At 42.3% G+C, this 19,071-nt stretch overlaps 1 protein-coding gene across 3 annotated transcripts in view; it reads right to left on the reverse strand.

Annotated features, from left to right (window-relative positions):
• Positions 1-19,071, reverse strand: part of TBC1D9B (TBC1 domain family member 9B) — a 175,465-nt gene that overhangs the window by 43,852 nt on the left and 112,542 nt on the right. For all 3 annotated transcript variants that reach the window (XM_073621063.1, XM_073621062.1, XM_073621064.1), the window contains exons 7-16: positions 14,378-14,608; positions 12,915-13,058; positions 10,509-10,659; positions 6,943-7,157; positions 6,704-6,821; positions 3,850-4,135; positions 3,200-3,329; positions 2,960-3,058; positions 2,760-2,828; positions 1,029-1,269 (exon numbers count right to left, since the gene is read on the reverse strand). In XM_073621063.1, coding sequence (XP_073477164.1) covers positions 1,029-1,269; positions 2,760-2,828; positions 2,960-3,058; positions 3,200-3,329; positions 3,850-4,135; positions 6,704-6,821; positions 6,943-7,157; positions 10,509-10,659; positions 12,915-13,058; positions 14,378-14,608 — 1,684 coding nt within the window. The remainder of the gene's footprint in view (positions 1-1,028; positions 1,270-2,759; positions 2,829-2,959; positions 3,059-3,199; positions 3,330-3,849; positions 4,136-6,703; positions 6,822-6,942; positions 7,158-10,508; positions 10,660-12,914; positions 13,059-14,377; positions 14,609-19,071) is intronic.

Raw genomic sequence — 19,071 nt, forward strand, 5'->3', positions numbered from 1 at the left:
ATAGGTTACTGTACGCACTGACTTGTGTTCCCACACCTTAAGAAAATGTGATTCAATAATTAATGCTGCACTACCTTTATAAAGATAATGCTAAAGTGCTAAAAACCTCCCTTAATTTATGTATGCTTAACTTAAAATAAAACCTTCGAAGACATCAATTAGCGTGATTCTTGTGATGATCAATAACTAATCATTAGAGTCAAGATAATTGAGGTCTTTCGAGGTTTTATTTTATTTTAGGTTAAACATTAATTATTGAATCACTTTGAGCTGGCTATTCATACATGATCTGAAAGATCACAGTACAACAAAAAAAAAAAAAAAAAAGTACATTTGTATTACGGTACATTGTTGTGCCTAAGGAGCAGACATGTAGAGCAGTTAGCGGATATACCTTTCGCAGGAGGGGGAATAGGGATCGGCTGAGAAGAATCTATCACAGCTGATTGACATGAAAGACTGGGCAGGGGACATCTGCCATGGTCGGCTAGTGCCTATAGACATATGAACATTTTCTAACTGTAAAAAAGACTGCTAACATCCTCTAACACTCTGGAAGCACATTAAAGCTAAGTTCACAGTAGTGCAGGAAGCGGAAAGGTGTGTAATCGCATAGCTTCCCACAGAAAAAATGCAATGAAGTTTAGGAGATGGGTGGAGGTACCATTAATCCTAATGGCATCCCACGCAATGCAGTTTCCTGCACTGGGATCCGCAATGCACTATGCGCCTTCCATGCGGCTAAGTTTTCTAAAGGGTGCAGGGTCCTTTTGCCTGCTGTTTCAGCGGCATTCAAATGGGCTGCTGTGGCCTTGAGTAAACCACGTAGATGTGAACCAGGGCTAAGACTTCCCACAGGACCTGCATTAGACACAACACAATAGAGGGAGGAACAGGGCTATAAGTAGTTGGAGGAGAGTGGAGAGTCTGCCAACTGCAATATCATATAAACTATCTTCCAGGTTTCACTTTATTCAATAGAAAAAAATCTCTTAAAATGTATGCCACAAATGTATTTGTTTACATACCTAGTCCAGTGACAAACTCTTTAAAGTTTATTAATGAGTCCTTGTTGCTGTCTAACAAGCGGAAAATCCGTGTTGCCAATATAGTGATGTGAGGGCCAAATGACCATGGAGTGAGTTGAGCAAATAACTCCTGAAACTGGTCCAGGTCAATGCGGTACTGCTCCAGGTAAGGCAAGCTGGGATCATGGCGATTACTGGATGCACGATTCCCACCCCAGTAGCAGCTCATTAAATGCTGAGCCTAGAGTAGAAAATATACAATATTACATTGCAAGACAATCCACATGTAAATAATACAAGTTCCTATTGTTTTGTTATTGGGAATAATGCAAGAAAACTGCACACCATGAAGTAACTGGTGAATAGGTGAACACCATGGTTGAGAATAACATTTCAAAGTCAGTAGGCAATGGAACCATCTTAGGTGATAAAAAAATGATTCATGACAAATAAAAGCTTTCAATGCCTAATTTTGTCATGCAAAAGGGTTTTATTTTCCTTTCCTGTTGAATAAATTTACAATCACTTCTAATTCTGCCATGTGCATGGTAAGTTAGCTGATCTCTCTCCCAATGGGAACCCAGATAGCAATAAAAAACCTGACAAAACTGTGGCGGTAGACACGATTGGGTCAGGCCTCTCGGTTTTTAAGGCAGACCTGATCAAAGGCTCCATTGTAGGTCTATGGGCAGGCGGATGTAAAGACGACCTGAAATGTAAAAATGTAAAGACCAGACGGTCCGGAAAATAATACGGAAAGGACTGCATCCTTTTTTCCAAACCTAAATGTGACAGATTGGAGGTAGCCTGATGGAAATAGACACACGTCTGTTTACATTCTACAGTGCGGGGATGCATTGTCTCAGCGTTTCAAAATTAATGGCACCCCAGCTCAATAACACACATGTGGGATTTAGGGACCGCTTTGTCTGCTAAGAAGTAAGAAGCGTCAAGCATTGTTAGATTGTGAACTTTCCATTTCTGACATGAACTCCTCTATCTCGCTAGCTGGAGTAGTGGTATTCAATAATTACTCCATTGTGTGTTGTGCTCTGCGTAATGATGGCATATGATTGAAAATAGTACTGTCCAACCAGGAGCCCTCATTATGCAGAGCACATCCCATCAATGAAGGAACGGGTAGGTTGCATAGCACTGCTTCAGCCAGCAAGGAAGAAGAGTTCATGTCAGAGAAGAATGCAATGTAGCTACACACTGTCTCACAGTGCTCATGGATTCCCCAAATGCTGCATGTATCAAACCACAGCTTGTAAACACAAACAGCTCCTGTCACAGCCCTCATTCCTTCCTATGTAAACCCAATGCAGAAGCACTTTTCCACATTGTGTTTACAGTGCTCGGCTTACTGGGCTCTCCTGCTGAGCGTTTTGTAGCAGGAGCGGAAACCCAAGAGCTAAATCAATTACTGCTGAACTACAGCTGTCACTGACAGCCAGCGGACCCAGTGCTAAGTCCTATCGAAGCCTCTGTCATTCAACACACAGCCTATTGTGCTCCAGACCTAATCTCAGAGTGTTGGCAGACTGCATGTTGGGCACCAGGGATCTACACAAAGCACTACTACACATCAGAGGAGGGAAATGCTGGCATGTTATAACTCAAAAGCCCCACTTGAAATTTACAGGGAATGCAGGTTTTGGAAATAGCTGTTATCCATTATTATCTCAAAAACTGATAAATAGTGTAAAAAAAAATATAAAAAACACTAACCTTGAAGAGGACATACAAATCTTCCAGCTCTTCCATGGAGAAGCCGAGGTCAGTAGAAATGGATCTCACCTAAACATTAGCAAACAGCAGGGGTAATATATAACATCCTGTTAAACTTGCAACATAAATTGTTATTTCTGCCCACAATTTAAACACTGGCCCTGCAACATTATTATTATGTATAATCTATTCATTCTTACCACACTTCTCTTTGCAGAATCCTCCAAAGATTGTATGACCTTCAACCTCTGCTTAAATCGCATTTGCTCAATGTCATCAGCTCTTAAACTGCTGAACTTCTAGAAGCAGAAGATAGTAATTCAGGTAAACAATCCAATTACTGTATTCAAAAAGGTATCAAAGTTACAAAAAAAAGGTAGGATGCCCAAAAATTATGGTTGAAGGAATCTTTAATAATACATCACTTTATGGGCTTTTACCTCATAGGATGCTTTGATGAGATCAAAAATTTCAACTTCAACTGGTGGTTCATCACCACTGGTAAGTAAAGCGTGCAAGTGGGGGATTGGAGGGGACACACTTTGCTTGTTCTGCACATTATCAAGATACCTAGAGGAAAACAAGCATTTTATTACTACAGGTACACAAGGTAATGCTATTATGTTCAAACACATTCCCCCATTATTTTTTAATGATTATGTACCAGTGGTTGAACAATAGGTCATGAGGAAAATTCATTTTTTATGGTTTAATGTAGAAAATATACTAAACAGGGGCTTCCTGCTTCTAGCAGTTTGTGATCTCCAGCTATTACAGAAGTGCGTCACAACATAAATATAATAGAAATAATACTTTAGGACTTCTGGAAAGTGAGGAAACTGAAATAGATAAAAATGTAGATCAGATACCTTCCTGTTTCTTACTCAACTCTCAACAGTTACAGTGCATTCTGCCGACATGCTAAATGCAAACAAAGCATATTTAATTATCATTTACTTTATCATAAACAATTAAATGTGCCTATTTTACTTAATATTACTTCAGTAAAATTCTACAGATGTTGTTAAAATTGTGAATTACATTTCCTTTGATGTTATTAAACCTACATTTAAATTTTACAAGTCATTACCTTCCAAGTATAGTCATGGCTTCTCCTTCATCGCTGGAGTTTAACAGGGCATCCATGTTTGCCTCTAGTACAGCCAATGACAGCTGCAGAATCAATTTGATGCCTTCGTAGAAAAAGCAGTCAACTACCACTACAGCGCTCTCAAATGGCATGACACTGAGGAACAGGGTGAGGAACCAGGAGAGGGAAATGGTGGAGATGACTCCCAGCTCTTGCATCTTCTCAGACAGTTGAGGTAGGCACTCATGTGTCAGCTCTTCAAACACACCCTGGTCCACCAAGGCCCCTATATACCCAACAAATAGGAGATGTTAGTCATTCATGCAAATTTTGTAGGAGCAGTCATTTCACACGCCTGCTGGCTCAACATATTATGTGTGGTTAAAGCCTCCTCCATTGCTGCCAAGTGTCATCTTAGATTGTAAGCTTGCAGGAGCAGGGCCCCTCTAACCCCCTTGTTTTGAATTGTACTGTTTGTGTATTGTCTCCCTTTATATTGTAAGGCCCTGCGCAAACTGTTGGTGCTATATAAATCCTATATAATAATAATAGTACAGCACTCAGCTTAAGTCTCTAAGGGGTTTATTTACTAAAGCTGTAGAGTTAAAAATCAGGTTCACTTCCGCATGGAAACCAATCAGCTTTCAGGTATTCTTACCAAAGCTTAATTGAACAAGCCGAGGTTAGAAGCTGATTGGTTTCTATGCAGAAGTGAGCCTCATTTTGCACTCTCCAACTTTAGTAAATAAACCCCCGTGTCACAAAGAACCCAGTGAACTTTTTTTAATTCTGGATATAAAAGAGACAGCATTTTCATGCATGAGGGCATTTATGAAACATTAAAACTAAAGACCTGTCAGAAATAAAATTCCATTAATCAAAAGTGCAATTCATAATATTATTGATAGATGTGGATGACCTGACACAAAACTGTTGTATTTGTCTTTAAGAATGCTAAAAACAACCTGCTTTATGCAGTTAGTAGAAATACTGTATTGTGGCTTGCTGTATCAAAGCCATCTCCAATCTGACCCTATTGGTTTCTCATGTTAGCTTGGCCACATACCCGCTGCAGCTTGTGTGCCTGTTCCTCTCATTAAAACCTCTTCACAATGACTGAGACAGTAAGATGGGCAATACTGCTGTTTATGGTTCCACCCACATCATTAGTTAGATGCAAAGGATGATGGGAAAAGCAGTCCAGGATACTGCAGTGACACCACAAGTCCTGTATTCCTGCTTCAAATACACTTCCCCAGATGATCTGAATTTTGGGAGTGCTTCATCATGTGACTTGCAGGTAATTAAACTACACTTTAACCACTTGACCTTCCGAAGATTTACCCCCCCCCCCCCCTCCCCCTCATGACCAGGCCATTTTTTGCAATACAGCACTGTGTTAGTTTAACAGACAATTGCGCGTTCATGCGACACTGTACCCTAATAAAACTGATGTGGTTTTTTTCCCCACAAATAGAGCTTTCTTTTGGTGATATTTGATCACCTCTGCAGTTTTTATTTTCTGCACTATAAACAAAAAAAGACCGACAATTTAGGAAAAAAAAAAAAAAATTGAATTTCTTCATACATTTAGGCCAATATGTATTCTGCAACATATTTTTAGTAAGACAATCCCATTAAGCGTATATTGACTGGTTTGCGCAAAAGTTACAGTGTCTACAAACTATGGGATATATTTATAGAATTTGTATTTTTTACTAGCAATGGCAGTGATCAGCAACTTATAGCAGGTCTGCGATATTGCGGCAGACAAATTGGGACACTGACACTTTTTGGGGACCAGTGCTAAAATATGCACTGGTAGGGAAGGGGTTACCATCAGGGAAGATGTGCTTTCTCACTGTGTGGGAGGTGCTTTTACTATAGGAAGGCAAAAATCCATGTTGCTGCTTTGCAGAAACACAGGATCAAAGCCTTACATACTGACAGAATGGCAATCTGCCTTGTTTACATAGGTAGATTACCGTTCTGGCTCTCTGCCTAACGATCAGCAGGTATCAGCAGACATCGAGTCCGCCATACCCACAGAGCAGCTCCCGCTGTGTATAATCACAGCAGAAACGCGTTGTTGGCGGTGTGCATATGCGCCCCAGCCCCGGGAGTGTAGGATTACGCACAAAGTATGCAATTTTGTGCAGGAGAGTCACCTTGCCACTGTATATGTACAGTATAGGGTCTGCAAGCAGTTAAACAGTTTATTGCTACACATCAGCATTCCCACATTATTCCTAAGGCCTGCCTTGACTGTATGCACCATTAAAAAACACTTGGCACTCTAACATGACTCTATAACATGCATGGCTAATGCAATTATTAAGAAATCATGTTCTTTGGAAGTTTAATAAAGGACAGTATAAATCCTTAAAGTGACACTAAAGGTTCGATTTTTATTTTTTAAAAATAACAAACATGTCATACTTACCTCCACTGTGCAGCTTGTTTTGCACAGAGTGGCCCCGAATAGAGTTTTCTGGGGTCCCCCGGCGGCTCTACTAGCTCCTCCCCATCTCAGATAACCGCTGGAAGAAGCGCTCTCCCTCCCGGGGGGTTACCTTGCGGGCGCGCTCCCGAGTCCTGCATTCGGCATCCATAGCCGCTGAGTGCAGAACTCGGCCCCGCCCCCGCGTTATTGGATTTGATTAACAGTAGCGCAAGCCAATGGCTGCGCTGCTATCAATCTATCCAATGAAGAGCCGAGAAGACCAGAGAAGCCCAGGCAACGATTGAGCGCGGGACTTTCGAGGGCTCAGGTAAGTAAACCGGGGGGCCAGTAATCATCAGATGTTTTCCTTTACAACCCCTTTAAGAGAGCTGAGTGTTGATCATGACTTACCAACAACCCGTGTATTGTAATAATCTGGCAGCATTCGCTCACACAGTGACACCAACAACCAGAATGCTTCTTCCTCATTACAGTACAGCAGCAGAACTGAGGTCACTATATTCATGGCCTGCAAATAAAAGTCTCTTGTTGTTATATAGAACTATATAGAATATGAGATATTAATAAAAGATTAGTAACCACTATTACACAGTTGTGATAGATGTTTCTAAAAAGAAGAGTGGCAATACCTGGCAGTACCCAATGTTGGGGTTGCGGAAGGCGTATGCAGTGAGCACACGACGGAGAGCTGCTATTCCAAGCTCATTCTGGAATGCAGGGTGTTCAGGCATGGAGCGGTGGAGGTCACGCTCAATCTCATCTGTTGCAAGATTGCATTTTCCCGTGGACCTCTCCACTAGATCAGCATAGTAGCCAGGATGGGTTGCCATTTCATTTGCTGCTCCTGAAAGAAAAATAGCAAAAAATATATAAAATTGTATTATATTCAGGATGAAGAGATGTAATAAGACAGAGGGAATGATCTGATGTTCACAATGTTTTCAAGATGAATGTTAGTAAATAAGGTGAACCTGTGTACACTTTGACTACCCAATTACATGCTAGCAAAAATCCTGAATTTATATACTGATACTTTATGTAAAACCTATAACTACCTCTGTATGGATTTGTTCACTTGCCTGCAATTAAAAACACCGAAACAAATACATCCCTGAACGAACCATTGGCACTTACATTTTGTGATTGATTTACTGAAGCTGTTCACCTAACCAAAGGGCTGTACACACGGGCCGAATGCCACCCGATATTCAGCCCATGTGTACAGCCCTTTAGTTAGGTGAACAGCTTCAATACGGCAGCTGGTCCAACAGATGTTGATGGGGCATAACCAAAAAAGGTCTGCCGGCATCCGTTCAATGCTCTCAGCCAATGGCTGAGAGCGCTGACAAACGAGTTCTGGAGGGGGGCCTTTACCCCTGTCAGAACAGAATAGCTCAGCAGGGGAGATAGCTGTATTAACATCAGATTGTTAGTACAGCAGCACCTCCAGAGCTCCTAAGTTATTTTGCTATTTTTACACTACGAGTGTAAGGAAAGAAAATCACTTGAATCCCCATCAACACATTAAAGTGGTTGTTAACCCACTTATATAAAAAAACTTTATATAAGCCCCCCTGTGTCCTAATAACAAGTGCTCCTGTCTGTGTGTTTTATTAAAAAAAACGCCTCCTTTAACAGATTTCACAGCGGCTCCTTGCAATCACGTCACCGGCCAGCTCTCTCCTCTGCCCGGCTGACAGATGCAGTGGGCGGGGCCGAGATTCCCCTGCTGACATCAGCCAGAACAGGAGGAGAGGAGGAGAAAGCCAGCCAATCACGTGACCACTGGGAACCGCTGTGAAATCCGGTAAAGGAGGCATTTTTTTTTTTTTTAATAAAGCACACAGACAGGAGCACTTGTTATTAGGACACAGAGAGGCTTATATAAAGTTTTAACAGTTATGATAGCAGCAGGAGGGGAGGGAGCGGGCACTGACACAGGGGCATACAGGCAGTGAGGGGAGGGGGGGGGAGGAGGACACAGGAGCACAGAGGACGACAGGAGGGCTACGAATAACAGAGAGCTCAGCAGCCATGATGAACCGTGGTCAGTTTACATAGGGGAGGGCAGAAACTGGCAGGATCAGCCAGGTATTACAGGTGTTATAGGGGGCCAAATGACACAGCACAAATACTGTGCAGTATAAAATGCTTTAACCACTTGCCACCCAGGCCAATTCTGACATTTCTCTCCTACATGTAAAAAATCATAAGTTTTTTGCTAGAAAATTACACAGAACTCCCAAACATTGTATATGTTTTTTAGAAAAGACCCTAGAGAATACAATGGCGGTTGTTGCAACTTTTTATCTCGCACGGTGTTTGCATAGCAATTTTTCGAACGCGATTTTTTTTGGAAAAAAAACAGTTATTAACTAACATGTAATGCTTCAAAATTGCACACGCTCGTGGAATTGCGCCAAACTTCGGTACTTAAAAATCCCCATAGGCGACGCTTTAACATTTTTTACTAGTTACATGTTTTGAGTTACAGAGGTCTAGGGCTAGAATTACTGCTCTCGCTCGAACGTTCGTGGCGATACCTCACTTGTGTGGTTTGAACACCGTTTTCATATGTGGGCATGGCTTACATATGCGTTCGTTTCTGCGTGCGAGCACATGGGGACAGGGCCATTTTAAATTTTTTTTTTTTTTTTTTATTGTTAAATTTACTTTTTGTTTTTTAGTTTGACACCTTTTTAAAACAAAATTTTTTTTGATCACTTTTATTCCTATTACAAGGAATGTAAACATCCCTTGTAATAGGAACATGGCATGATTGGTCCTCTTTACAGTGAGATGTGGGGTCAATAAGACCCCACAGCTCACCTCTAGGCTGGGAAGTCTGCAATCAGAAAGAAAAAAAAACTGACTATCTTGGCTTCCAGCCGAGTAGGCACCGTTTGTTTGAATGTAGAGCACGGGCGTGACGTCATAACATAGCGCCCGGCCTCCGAACGATCAGAGACTCTGGCGACGATCTGGTCCACCGGAAATCTCTATGGTAAACATCAAGGGCCAGCGGATCCTGTCTCCGACTCGCCGATGGAAGCGGGGAGTCGTTAGAAGCACTGGAGGGCGGGGGGGGGGGTACGTCCCCTCTCACTGCCCGTAAGAACGATCAAGCCGCGGAACAGCCGCTATGATTGTTCTTATGGTATAGGGCAATGGTCTTCAAACTATGGCCCTCCAGTTGTTCAAGAACTACAATTCCCATCATGCCTAGTCATGTCTGTGAATGTCAGAGTTTTACAATGCCTTATGGGACGTGTAGTTCTGCAACAACTGGAGGGCCATAGTTTGAGGATCCCTGGTATAGGGAATCGCCGGCTGAAAAAGCGGATATCCGAATGATGCCTGTAGCTGCAGGCATCATTCAGATATACCAGCACAAAATCAAGGATGTCATATGACGGCCGGCGGGCGAGAAGTGGTTAAAGGGGCAGGATCAAATTTTTAAAAAGTTTTTTGTGTTAACAAATGCTTTAGGTATTGACGGGAGAATCCTTCAGGCTGCACTATTGTATTCCTCCAGCAGGGGGCATGGAGAGGATTCCCAGCTGGCAGAATACATTGGTTACTGCTAGCAGCTATAGCTGCTGGCAGTAACCCTATGTAGAAAAGTTTGACATTCTGGTTGTACCCAAGTTGATTGATTGATCAATCCCTGCTGAACCGGCCAAGATTTGAACTGTCTATGACTGGTTAGGTGAACAATGGTAAATGCTCAATTACATGCTAGTAAAATGCTTTTTTTCCCCCTTGATGAGTGGATATTTAAGGTGTACCCGTGTTCACCTTATGTATCAAAATTCCTTTTGCACAGTGAATCAGTTTGCTAGATGAACACCTTTACTTCTTGCTTTTATTATACACAGTAATTTTGCAAATTTTTAGGACAGTAGAAGAATAAATACAGTTAGAATGCTCGTTGGGAGTCAGCAATAAACGTGGTCAGTAAAAATCAATACCCAGCCTTTCTCTCACTTGCAGCCATCTCCAAGGTGCCCAAGAGAGGCAGGGCAGCAATATGGGTGTTTCTGCCCTCAAACTAGTCATAGGCAATAGAGCTTTGTCCTACTAAGCCAAGATCATACAGGCACTATGGTTTAGGTATACTCTATTATTCATGAAGAACATTACTCCATTTGCCACAAAATTCTAAAGATCCAATAATACAATGCATTGGACTTACCTGAAAATAAGAGCCAAAGTTCTCCTCGCAGGCTCTCTGGAATGCCCCTTGAAACTAGGTCTCGAGTCTTTGATGTTCGGTACATACAAATCCCTCGACCATACTCAAAGAAGTGAATGTTCCAAGACTCCTCCTTCATTTTCTCTTTTGCCTAAGAAAATAAAAACAACTATTTTAGAACACAACTGCTATGAAAGGTGCAATTTTTCATTTTTCATATACAGGGTCATATATAGTGATGATGAAAGCATTTACACCAGGGGTTGGCAAGCTTTTGATCGTGATCTTCCAGTCGATCGTGGCCGCGTGGCTGGTAGATCTCTCCCTTGGTTTGCTGACCCACTGTCCAAAGAGCATCTAACACAGAACAGTCAGTGCAATATAAGCAGTGGGACCATGTTGTTTTTTCTGCTGAGCCAGCACCAGCGCCAGAGGGGGCAAAGAGCAGTCACATAAGCCAATAGTTCCTCGCTAGTGCTGGCTGCAGTCCCAGGCAGAGTGATACTAACGGAACTCTTATCCCTGCTAGTAGGATCCGGAGTGGTGCCAGCAGCAACTGCAAGACGGAAAAAAGAAAAGCTCTGCTTTGCACTGAAAGTGGACTCTCTTCTCTCCTGTAAAGCAGTTCTTCAGGTCAGTATGCCTTACAAAAGCAATACTGAACTGGGCATAAAAGTTCTAAAACAGGGCAAGCAACTCTAATGGGGGCTCAGGGCAGTAAGGACTTGTTTAAATTTGTGGTTTGGGGGCAGTAAAACCCCATAGTTGACCCAGGTCCTCCCCCACCCCCCTTTAACTGCAGTGGCCAGAGGTGTACATATGTTGCGGCTGCACCAAAATGACACGCCCTGTCACACTTGGTGGGTGTGGAGCTCGCTAAGCATGACCCACTCAAGTGAATAAGGCCGCTCTACAAGCACCCTGCAACCTTGTGCAGTACAGCATCAAAGGGGTTAAATAAAACAGGCAGTGAGGAGGCGCTGTATCGCCTCCTCACTACTTGGTTTATTTTCCCTGGACCCCACACAAGCATGTAGTTGTGGGGTGCTTGCAGATTGACCCCATTTACTTGAATGGGTTGCAATTAGTGGGTGGTAGTGCCCACCGAAAGCAACGGGGGTGTATAATCCTGCTGTGGCATGTGTACATCCTTGGCTGCTGCCTCTGCAGCTAAAGGGAGTAAAGATTGGGGGTGGTAAAGCTGCAGCTCAACTGCAGGGTTTTTCCATCCCCAACCTCACATGTGTAATGACCCCTAAAATTGCTGCTGCTAAATGCAACTAAGGGCTCATTCACAAGTGCAGCAGGCACTGCTGCTCCTCTAAAAGAAAAATCCAGGCCTGTTTGACAGGTGAGAAGGCGATATGTTGCATCCATACTGCCTGATTTAAACCTATAATTCCTGTGCAATGCACGCAAATGCAGCACAGTAGTACTGCAATTAGAGGTTTAAATCAGGCGTGCGGTACCAACACTGGGCAACACTATGCCCAATGATCTTTAACTTCTTCCAGGTTGTTCAGGTACATCTCCACCACTTTAAGGTTGCCTACCCCTTAATTACACTTTACAGATATTCAGTTTTAGCTCTGCCTACTAGGTAGCCCATATGTTGATCACTTCAGATATAGGCTAAAACTAGAGGGCCTGCCAATTAGCTTACACCAATTCATTCTGAATAATGGACCTGGGAATGTATTGATCATTAAATAAGAGAATGAAACTAAAGGTGTCATAAATAAAATAATTACCATTGCCCTCTTGCCCATCTGTATAGTGCTCACATAGCACAGAGATCATCTACTATAAAAGATCAATTGCCTTAATCCATGGTTCCAGCCTTTCTCCAAGCTGACTCCAGTTGTGACCCCCCCAAGCCACTCTTTGTGCTGGTCTCCAACTAATCTTGACGCCACTTCTGTTGCCAGTTTCACCATGTACAACGCAGGGCTTGCATCTACTGTTGATGCTGCATTATATATGATGATGTAGGTGTGCCAATCAACATTCCAGTGTTTTAGACCAGAGGAATGGAAAGCAAACTATTGCAGGACCATTAAGTTTTTTAATTCCTAATTAATTTAATTAGGGTTTTTCATCCTTCTGTATTAGAGGATTTCCTAGTAAAACAAGTACTATACCAGCAAGGGTTTAGAAGAACAATGTTAATTATTTAATTAATGGCTATAGTTCCACTTTAAATTTTAGAAATCAATTTAGATAACGGACTTCTAATGAAATCGTAGGATTATTTAACACAGAAAAATGACAAAAAAGAATGCCAATGTGCCAGCAAGAGGATTTCATTCATTTGCTGCAGTCTCAGCAACTAAAATGTTTTACAATTGGCGTTATGACTTCTAGCACTTTCTATCATGAAATGGTTAATTCATCAATATAATTTACCCATTTTGGCCCTTCTTCTTCTGCTGGTTCCCTCAGGAAGAGTTTGAGAAGTCCATGAGACACAGTAGGGGCATCCTCACAGACAGACTTCTGAGGAATGCAGGTGGCAATATCAGTTGGACTTCCAGAGAGCAGCTTTGTTGCCTATCAAAATAATAAAAAAAAACCATCATGCACACATTGTAAAAATCACTTATAAAAGGTGACCATAGATTTAAAGAATACACCCACCTTTCAAAGAAAAAAAAAAAATGCACATATCTTTACAAGTAAAAAATGTGCATTTGTTATCTTTTTACACTGCATGTACAAACAGCAGATCACATGTGCAATGCCAGGATCCTTCAGACTCTCAATCAGCTGTCTGTCCGTACATCCCTTACAAGCAGACATTTACTGAATAGCAGGCAAAAAAAAAAAAAAATCAATGAACTACGAGAGCGCTCATCAGTGCCCTCGCAGCTCATTGAGAACTACAAGCTGTCTGTCACGCGGCAAAACATACAGGCTTGTTCCATAAGACCATGCAAGAGCAACAACAATATGCAAAGTGTGGTAACCTACAGTAGCCAATTGTTTCTTTCTGTACATTAGATCAGTAGTAAAAAACATTGCCAGACTGCAATGGGTCACACCAACTAGTATTAAATTTGCTGGTGTGGAATTAGCCAGGGCTGTATTTAACATAATGCAACTTGTGTACTATTGCCTGTCTCAAAATTCACAAACAGATGTAATTATTTTTGGGTTCCCCTTTCTGTATTTTTTTGGCTACATTCAGCAATTAAACTGTAGAGGAATGAGGATGTGGATGATGTACAGAGGCGCCTGACGACTTGAAGCCCTCGTTCACATTGTAGCGACTTGTCATGTGATTTGACAGGCCAAATCGCATGACAAGTCGCAGCCACACTGATTTGCAAAAGTAGTTCCCGCACTGCTTTTGCCGATTTCGGGTGCGACTTCTATAGACATCTGTGCATGAAGCCGCACAGATGTCTTACAAGTCACACCCGACAATGCGGCATTGAAATCGTGCGATTTCAGATGAAGTCACGTAATTTCAAAGCCGTGTTCGAAGTTTGTCTGTACAAATAAAACAACATTGGGAATACAAAGCAGACACATGCATGCTTCCTCCAAAAAGCACATGATGTCCACATACAGCTGTGGAGAAAGTCTAAAATGATGATATATTGTGGTTTATTCCCTGGCTATCTGAATCTTTTAAGAAAATTTGGTTCAGCTGGCGCCATCCCTTTATTCACCAACACCAGGTATTTTTTTGTATGAGCTTGATGTTTTCTTTTATTTTCTAAAACACATTAGCTATACTGGAACAGGGATGTGGTAACCACAGACAACTAAGCACCACCCAACTACCACAACCATTATTATAAATATCCCGTTTTTTTTTTTTTTTGGTGGAAGAAATAAAAAGAGGGGGGGGGGGGGGACTTTACCTCATATGTATTATTTCCCTTGCTTCCTTTCCTTGCAGCAGTCCTCTGCTCCCCACTATCATCCCCTCCAGTACTCTGCAGTGATGTCTTCTGCAGGAAATCAGAGATGCGCTGCACCAGAAAATTTCTGTCTTTCAAATTGGCAAACAGGAACGTCATTTTTCCTTTGGTGCTGATAGACAGAGGACTTGGCAGCACGCTGGAGCTGTCGGCTTTTTCCACAATCGTAACCTATGGGTTAGAAGCCTCCACAATAAGTGGTCACTCAATTACCTACAGATAATTGTAATCTGCTAACATTTGGCATCAGATACACTACAGTCAATATGTTTATTTCCCAAATTGTGGTTACTTGTGTACCACCACCAAAACTATGGCCACAAACAATTGACTTTAAAGTTAAACATGTTTAACATGACTTAAATTATCGATTTCTTTTTCATGCACACCTTAATATGGTTGACATTCTCATCTCAAGAAGCCACCAACCAGACAAAACACTCTAACACAATAGCTAATAGAACTCCAATCTCAGTTATAGTATAAAGCCAGATACACACTAATAGTTTTTTTCATTCAACCAAGTGGTTTAAACTAAAAAAAAAAAAAATTAAAAAATGGACAACTCTGGTCAGAGCCACTGTACTAATGACCTGACGTTAGTACAGCAATCCTCCCGCTGTTGTGTTCAGACAGGGATAGCCCCGGCCAGAACACTCAGATCAGCGCTCTCTGCCACTGGCTGAGGACGTTGATTGGGAGCCGGTTGGCTGCTGGCTTTCAAGCATGCACATCCAAAACAAGCTGGCCAAACAGCCGGCTTCTGTCGGCCCAGCTGATATGCACACGAGCCGAATGTTGGCTGTTTTTTAATGAACCAGCCGATGTCTCGCGACATTCCACCTGTGTGCACTGGGCTTAATACCAGCCAACCAGTAATGTTTTCACTACTGCCAATGGCCCCCCCACTGAAGGAATCTGCATTCACATCCAGACCCGATGACTACTGTCTTTAGAGGGTGGTTGGATGTGTAGGCACAATCCAACCATCTTCAGAAAAAATGTATTTGATCTTGTAAGTCCTGCTAAGCCAACTTTTAGGCCTCTTGCACACGGATTTAATAATTTACTGATGTTTATATGCAGGATGTTGGTGGCAGAAAGATCTTGAGTAAAAATGTTCCATACGCGTATAGCCGTGTAAATGTGGGTTATGTGTATACATGCCTAAAGTTCACGTGTGTGTGTAAATTACTGTACTCAAGACATAAAAACATACAGTATTTTAAGGCTCTGAACTCATTGCTGTATTATTGATTTTTACGCAGCTGTGTGCATTGTTCCATAGACAACAATGCACCTGTGTTCAGATAAGTAAAAGACTTGACTTTTTTCATCCACATGCAAGAAACATTAGAAGAAGTCTAAAGACGTTTATGTCAACAAGGGAGGTGGGGTAAGTAGCAATGTCAGAAACTGCCAGCACAACATAGATTGGGGGAGAACAATTATTGGGAAGGGTTTTCATATCTGGCAAATCTCAACACATGTCCATAGACTTCTTTAAAACGTATAAAAGCCTTATACAGTCATAAGCCAATCCTATGTGGCAGGTATAGATTCAAACTGGATGAGGGTGCATAGCCCAATGCACCAAAGGCCACTAAGATAAAACGTAACCTTTATTTCAGCAATCTAAAAGTATGTTTCATGACCATAAATGTCAATTCCTATAAATATATATGGGACACAATGATAGCAATATCTCAATATACACCCTTGGAACAAGTGTAATTTTTTGGTGAGATACTCTCAAAGGGAAATCATGTCTAAAGGGATGCAGACCCTCAGACCCTGACACTTCCCTCATTAGAACCCTGCAAGTGCAGCAGCTGATTGATAGTTATAAAACCACTTCCGTTCACATTCACTTTGCGCATGGACACAAACAGCTATTTATATAGCGCCAACAGTTTATGTAGCACTTTACAATATTAAAGGAGACAATACAGTTACAATACAATAAAATAAAATACAAGAGGATTAAGAGGGCCCTCAAAAGAGCTTACAATCTAATAGGGTGGGGAATCTACAAAAGGTAGGAATCTGCAAAAACGTTTGTTAAAATCCTTGCAATGTACAAAGATCACCCAAGGGGGGAGGGGGATGTTTTTTTTTTTTTCAAAAAAAGTGGAGTTACTCAAAAGGGATATCTATCTTCAGTGCAAACCTGTGTTCTGATGCTGCTTAAAATAAGGCTTTGAGCAAGTAACATATTCACCTGTTTTGAATTTCTAGACAGTGGGAAATATTACATTTGGCACAGAAGTATTGCACATAGTGTCCTTTCTTATAGATCATGTAATTGTACAGAACTTACATTTGAAAACAACACTGCCAATCCTTAAACACACACATTTGAGTTGATTTACTAGAGGTTTTGAGATTAACAATAACTCAGTAAGCTCTAACGAGCAGGGCCCTCTGATTCCTCCGTATTGAATTGTATTGTAACTGTACTGTCATGTTGTAAATTGCTGCGCAAACTATTGGCGCTATATAAATCCTGTATAATATCAACCCTATATGGTACTATCTTATGTTTACTGAAAACAGTTGTAAAATATATATTTGGGCATACTCACCAGTATGGTCTTAGAGGATGCAGATGGTGGCTATCAATGTTCACCAGTCTCACCATTAAATGTACATTAATAGAGAAAGGAATAGTGTCTAAAAATCCTATCTCACTCAGAATTTGAAGCTCTCTCTCTGATGGCCTATCAAGACCTATCTCTCTCAGATATGCAATGCAGGTACATTCATCCATGTGGACACAAAAATACCACTATTGGACGAGCCCCACATTCAACATATTCACAAAAATCCTTCTCTAGTAGAAAACCAACGTCTTGGCAGGCATATTTTGTATGTACCTCACCCCAGCAAAAAAGGAAAAACATTGAGGTGGAAAAGATATTAAATCTTGTGAGCCCCAAGCAAAAAGGAATGGAAAAGTATGTGCTCCCAAAAGTACCTTAAAGTGTTTGTAAACTCTTACACACCACTTTTACTTACAGGTAAGCCTATAATAAGGCTTACCTGTAGGTACTGGAAATAGCTCCTAAACCTGCACGGTTTAGGAGATATTTACCATATAGGCATGCACACTAAAGAAAGGGCACGATCGGGCCGTTTCTATAGGGCCTGTGCCGTGACCGCCGGCTCCCGTGCACACGCGACTCTGGCCAGCCACGGAGCCGAAGTCCATGGACCCGAAAGGAAGAGGGGCGAAGATGGACGCGGCCACCAGCGGGGACACTGCATGGTTCGTTTGCAGGTAAGTGCAACATAATGGGCTAGTATGCGATGCATACTAGCCCATTATGCTTTTGCTTTGCAGGGGAATAAAGAGGAAGTAAAACCCATCAGGCTTTACTTCCTCTTTAAACATCACATGTTTCGCTCCTATATTAGAGTTTCTTCGGAGGTGAAAATAATAAAGCGGGGGGGGGGGGGGCGTGGCTTGATGGTGAAGAGAGCAGTCGCATAGACTCACAGCTCCGGCTCTCAACGACCATCCTTCCTTTATCCTTGGTCCTATCTCCTCGTGGAAGGTACCGTTTTGTTCCCCACGGCTGTGGGTATCTTTCAGGCTGGCAAAAATGGTGAAATACGGGCCGCCCTGGCCCTCACACATGGCGGAACAACTGGTGCGGTTCCGGAGGCAAGATGGCGCCGAGACACATGCAGAGCATACAGGCATGCTGCAGGCTTCCTCCTCGGCTGTCCAGGGCTCTGCAACAGGGGTGAGCGCTTCAATTCCTGCTATATTTGCCACGCAAACAGATCCCCTACAGACACAGGAATCACAGCAATCTGTTGAGCATAGTCAGTCTGCTGAGCCTACACTGTCCTCCATTATACTGGCTATTCAGGACTGCAAGGCCTCCCTATCTACCCAGATAGCCTCTATCCGCATGGACTTTTCATTATTAAAACAAGAAGTCCAGAACCTCCGTGACCGAACCGGAGACGCTGAGGAACGTATTAGTACTTTAGAGGACACTGTGAATGTCTGTAACTATGCGTGATACTACTATCGAAATGGCGGCCCTTCGCGCCAAGATTGACGATTTGGAAAATCGTTCTTGCAGGAACAATCTTACATTTGTGGGTTTCCAAGAACGCGCGGAAGGCCCCCATCCTGAAAAATTTCTTTATTCTTGGTTGCGAGACATTTTTGGTAAGGATGCAACCTCATTCTCACATGTCATAGAGCGTGCGCACCGAACCCCTCCTCGCCCCCCTCCAGTGGGTGCCCCACCACGCTCCATTGTTGCACGCATCCTCAATTTCCAGGATAAAGTGGCCATTCTACGCCTTGCACGAGAAAAAGGCCCGCTTAAGTTTAACGGTAACAATATTTCTGTTTATCCGGACTTTTCTGCTGAAGTTCAACGTCAACGGATCTCCTTCTCTGCGGTGAAATCTCGCCTGCGCACGGAAGGCCTGTTCTATGCCATGCTCTTCACTGCCAAATTGCGCATTATTCACGATGGCAGGGCCCACTTCTACACCAGTCCTAAGGAAGCTATGGTGTGGCTGAATGATCAATATGGAGCAGTCCACAGACACAGAGATTATTGAAGTTACCATTAATCTATGATGACACCTACCGGTTGCCTTAATTC

Source organism: Aquarana catesbeiana, linkage group LG03 (genome assembly GCF_042186555.1).
Source record: "Aquarana catesbeiana isolate 2022-GZ linkage group LG03, ASM4218655v1, whole genome shotgun sequence".
In the NCBI taxonomy this organism is placed as follows: domain Eukaryota; kingdom Metazoa; phylum Chordata; class Amphibia; order Anura; family Ranidae; genus Aquarana; species Aquarana catesbeiana.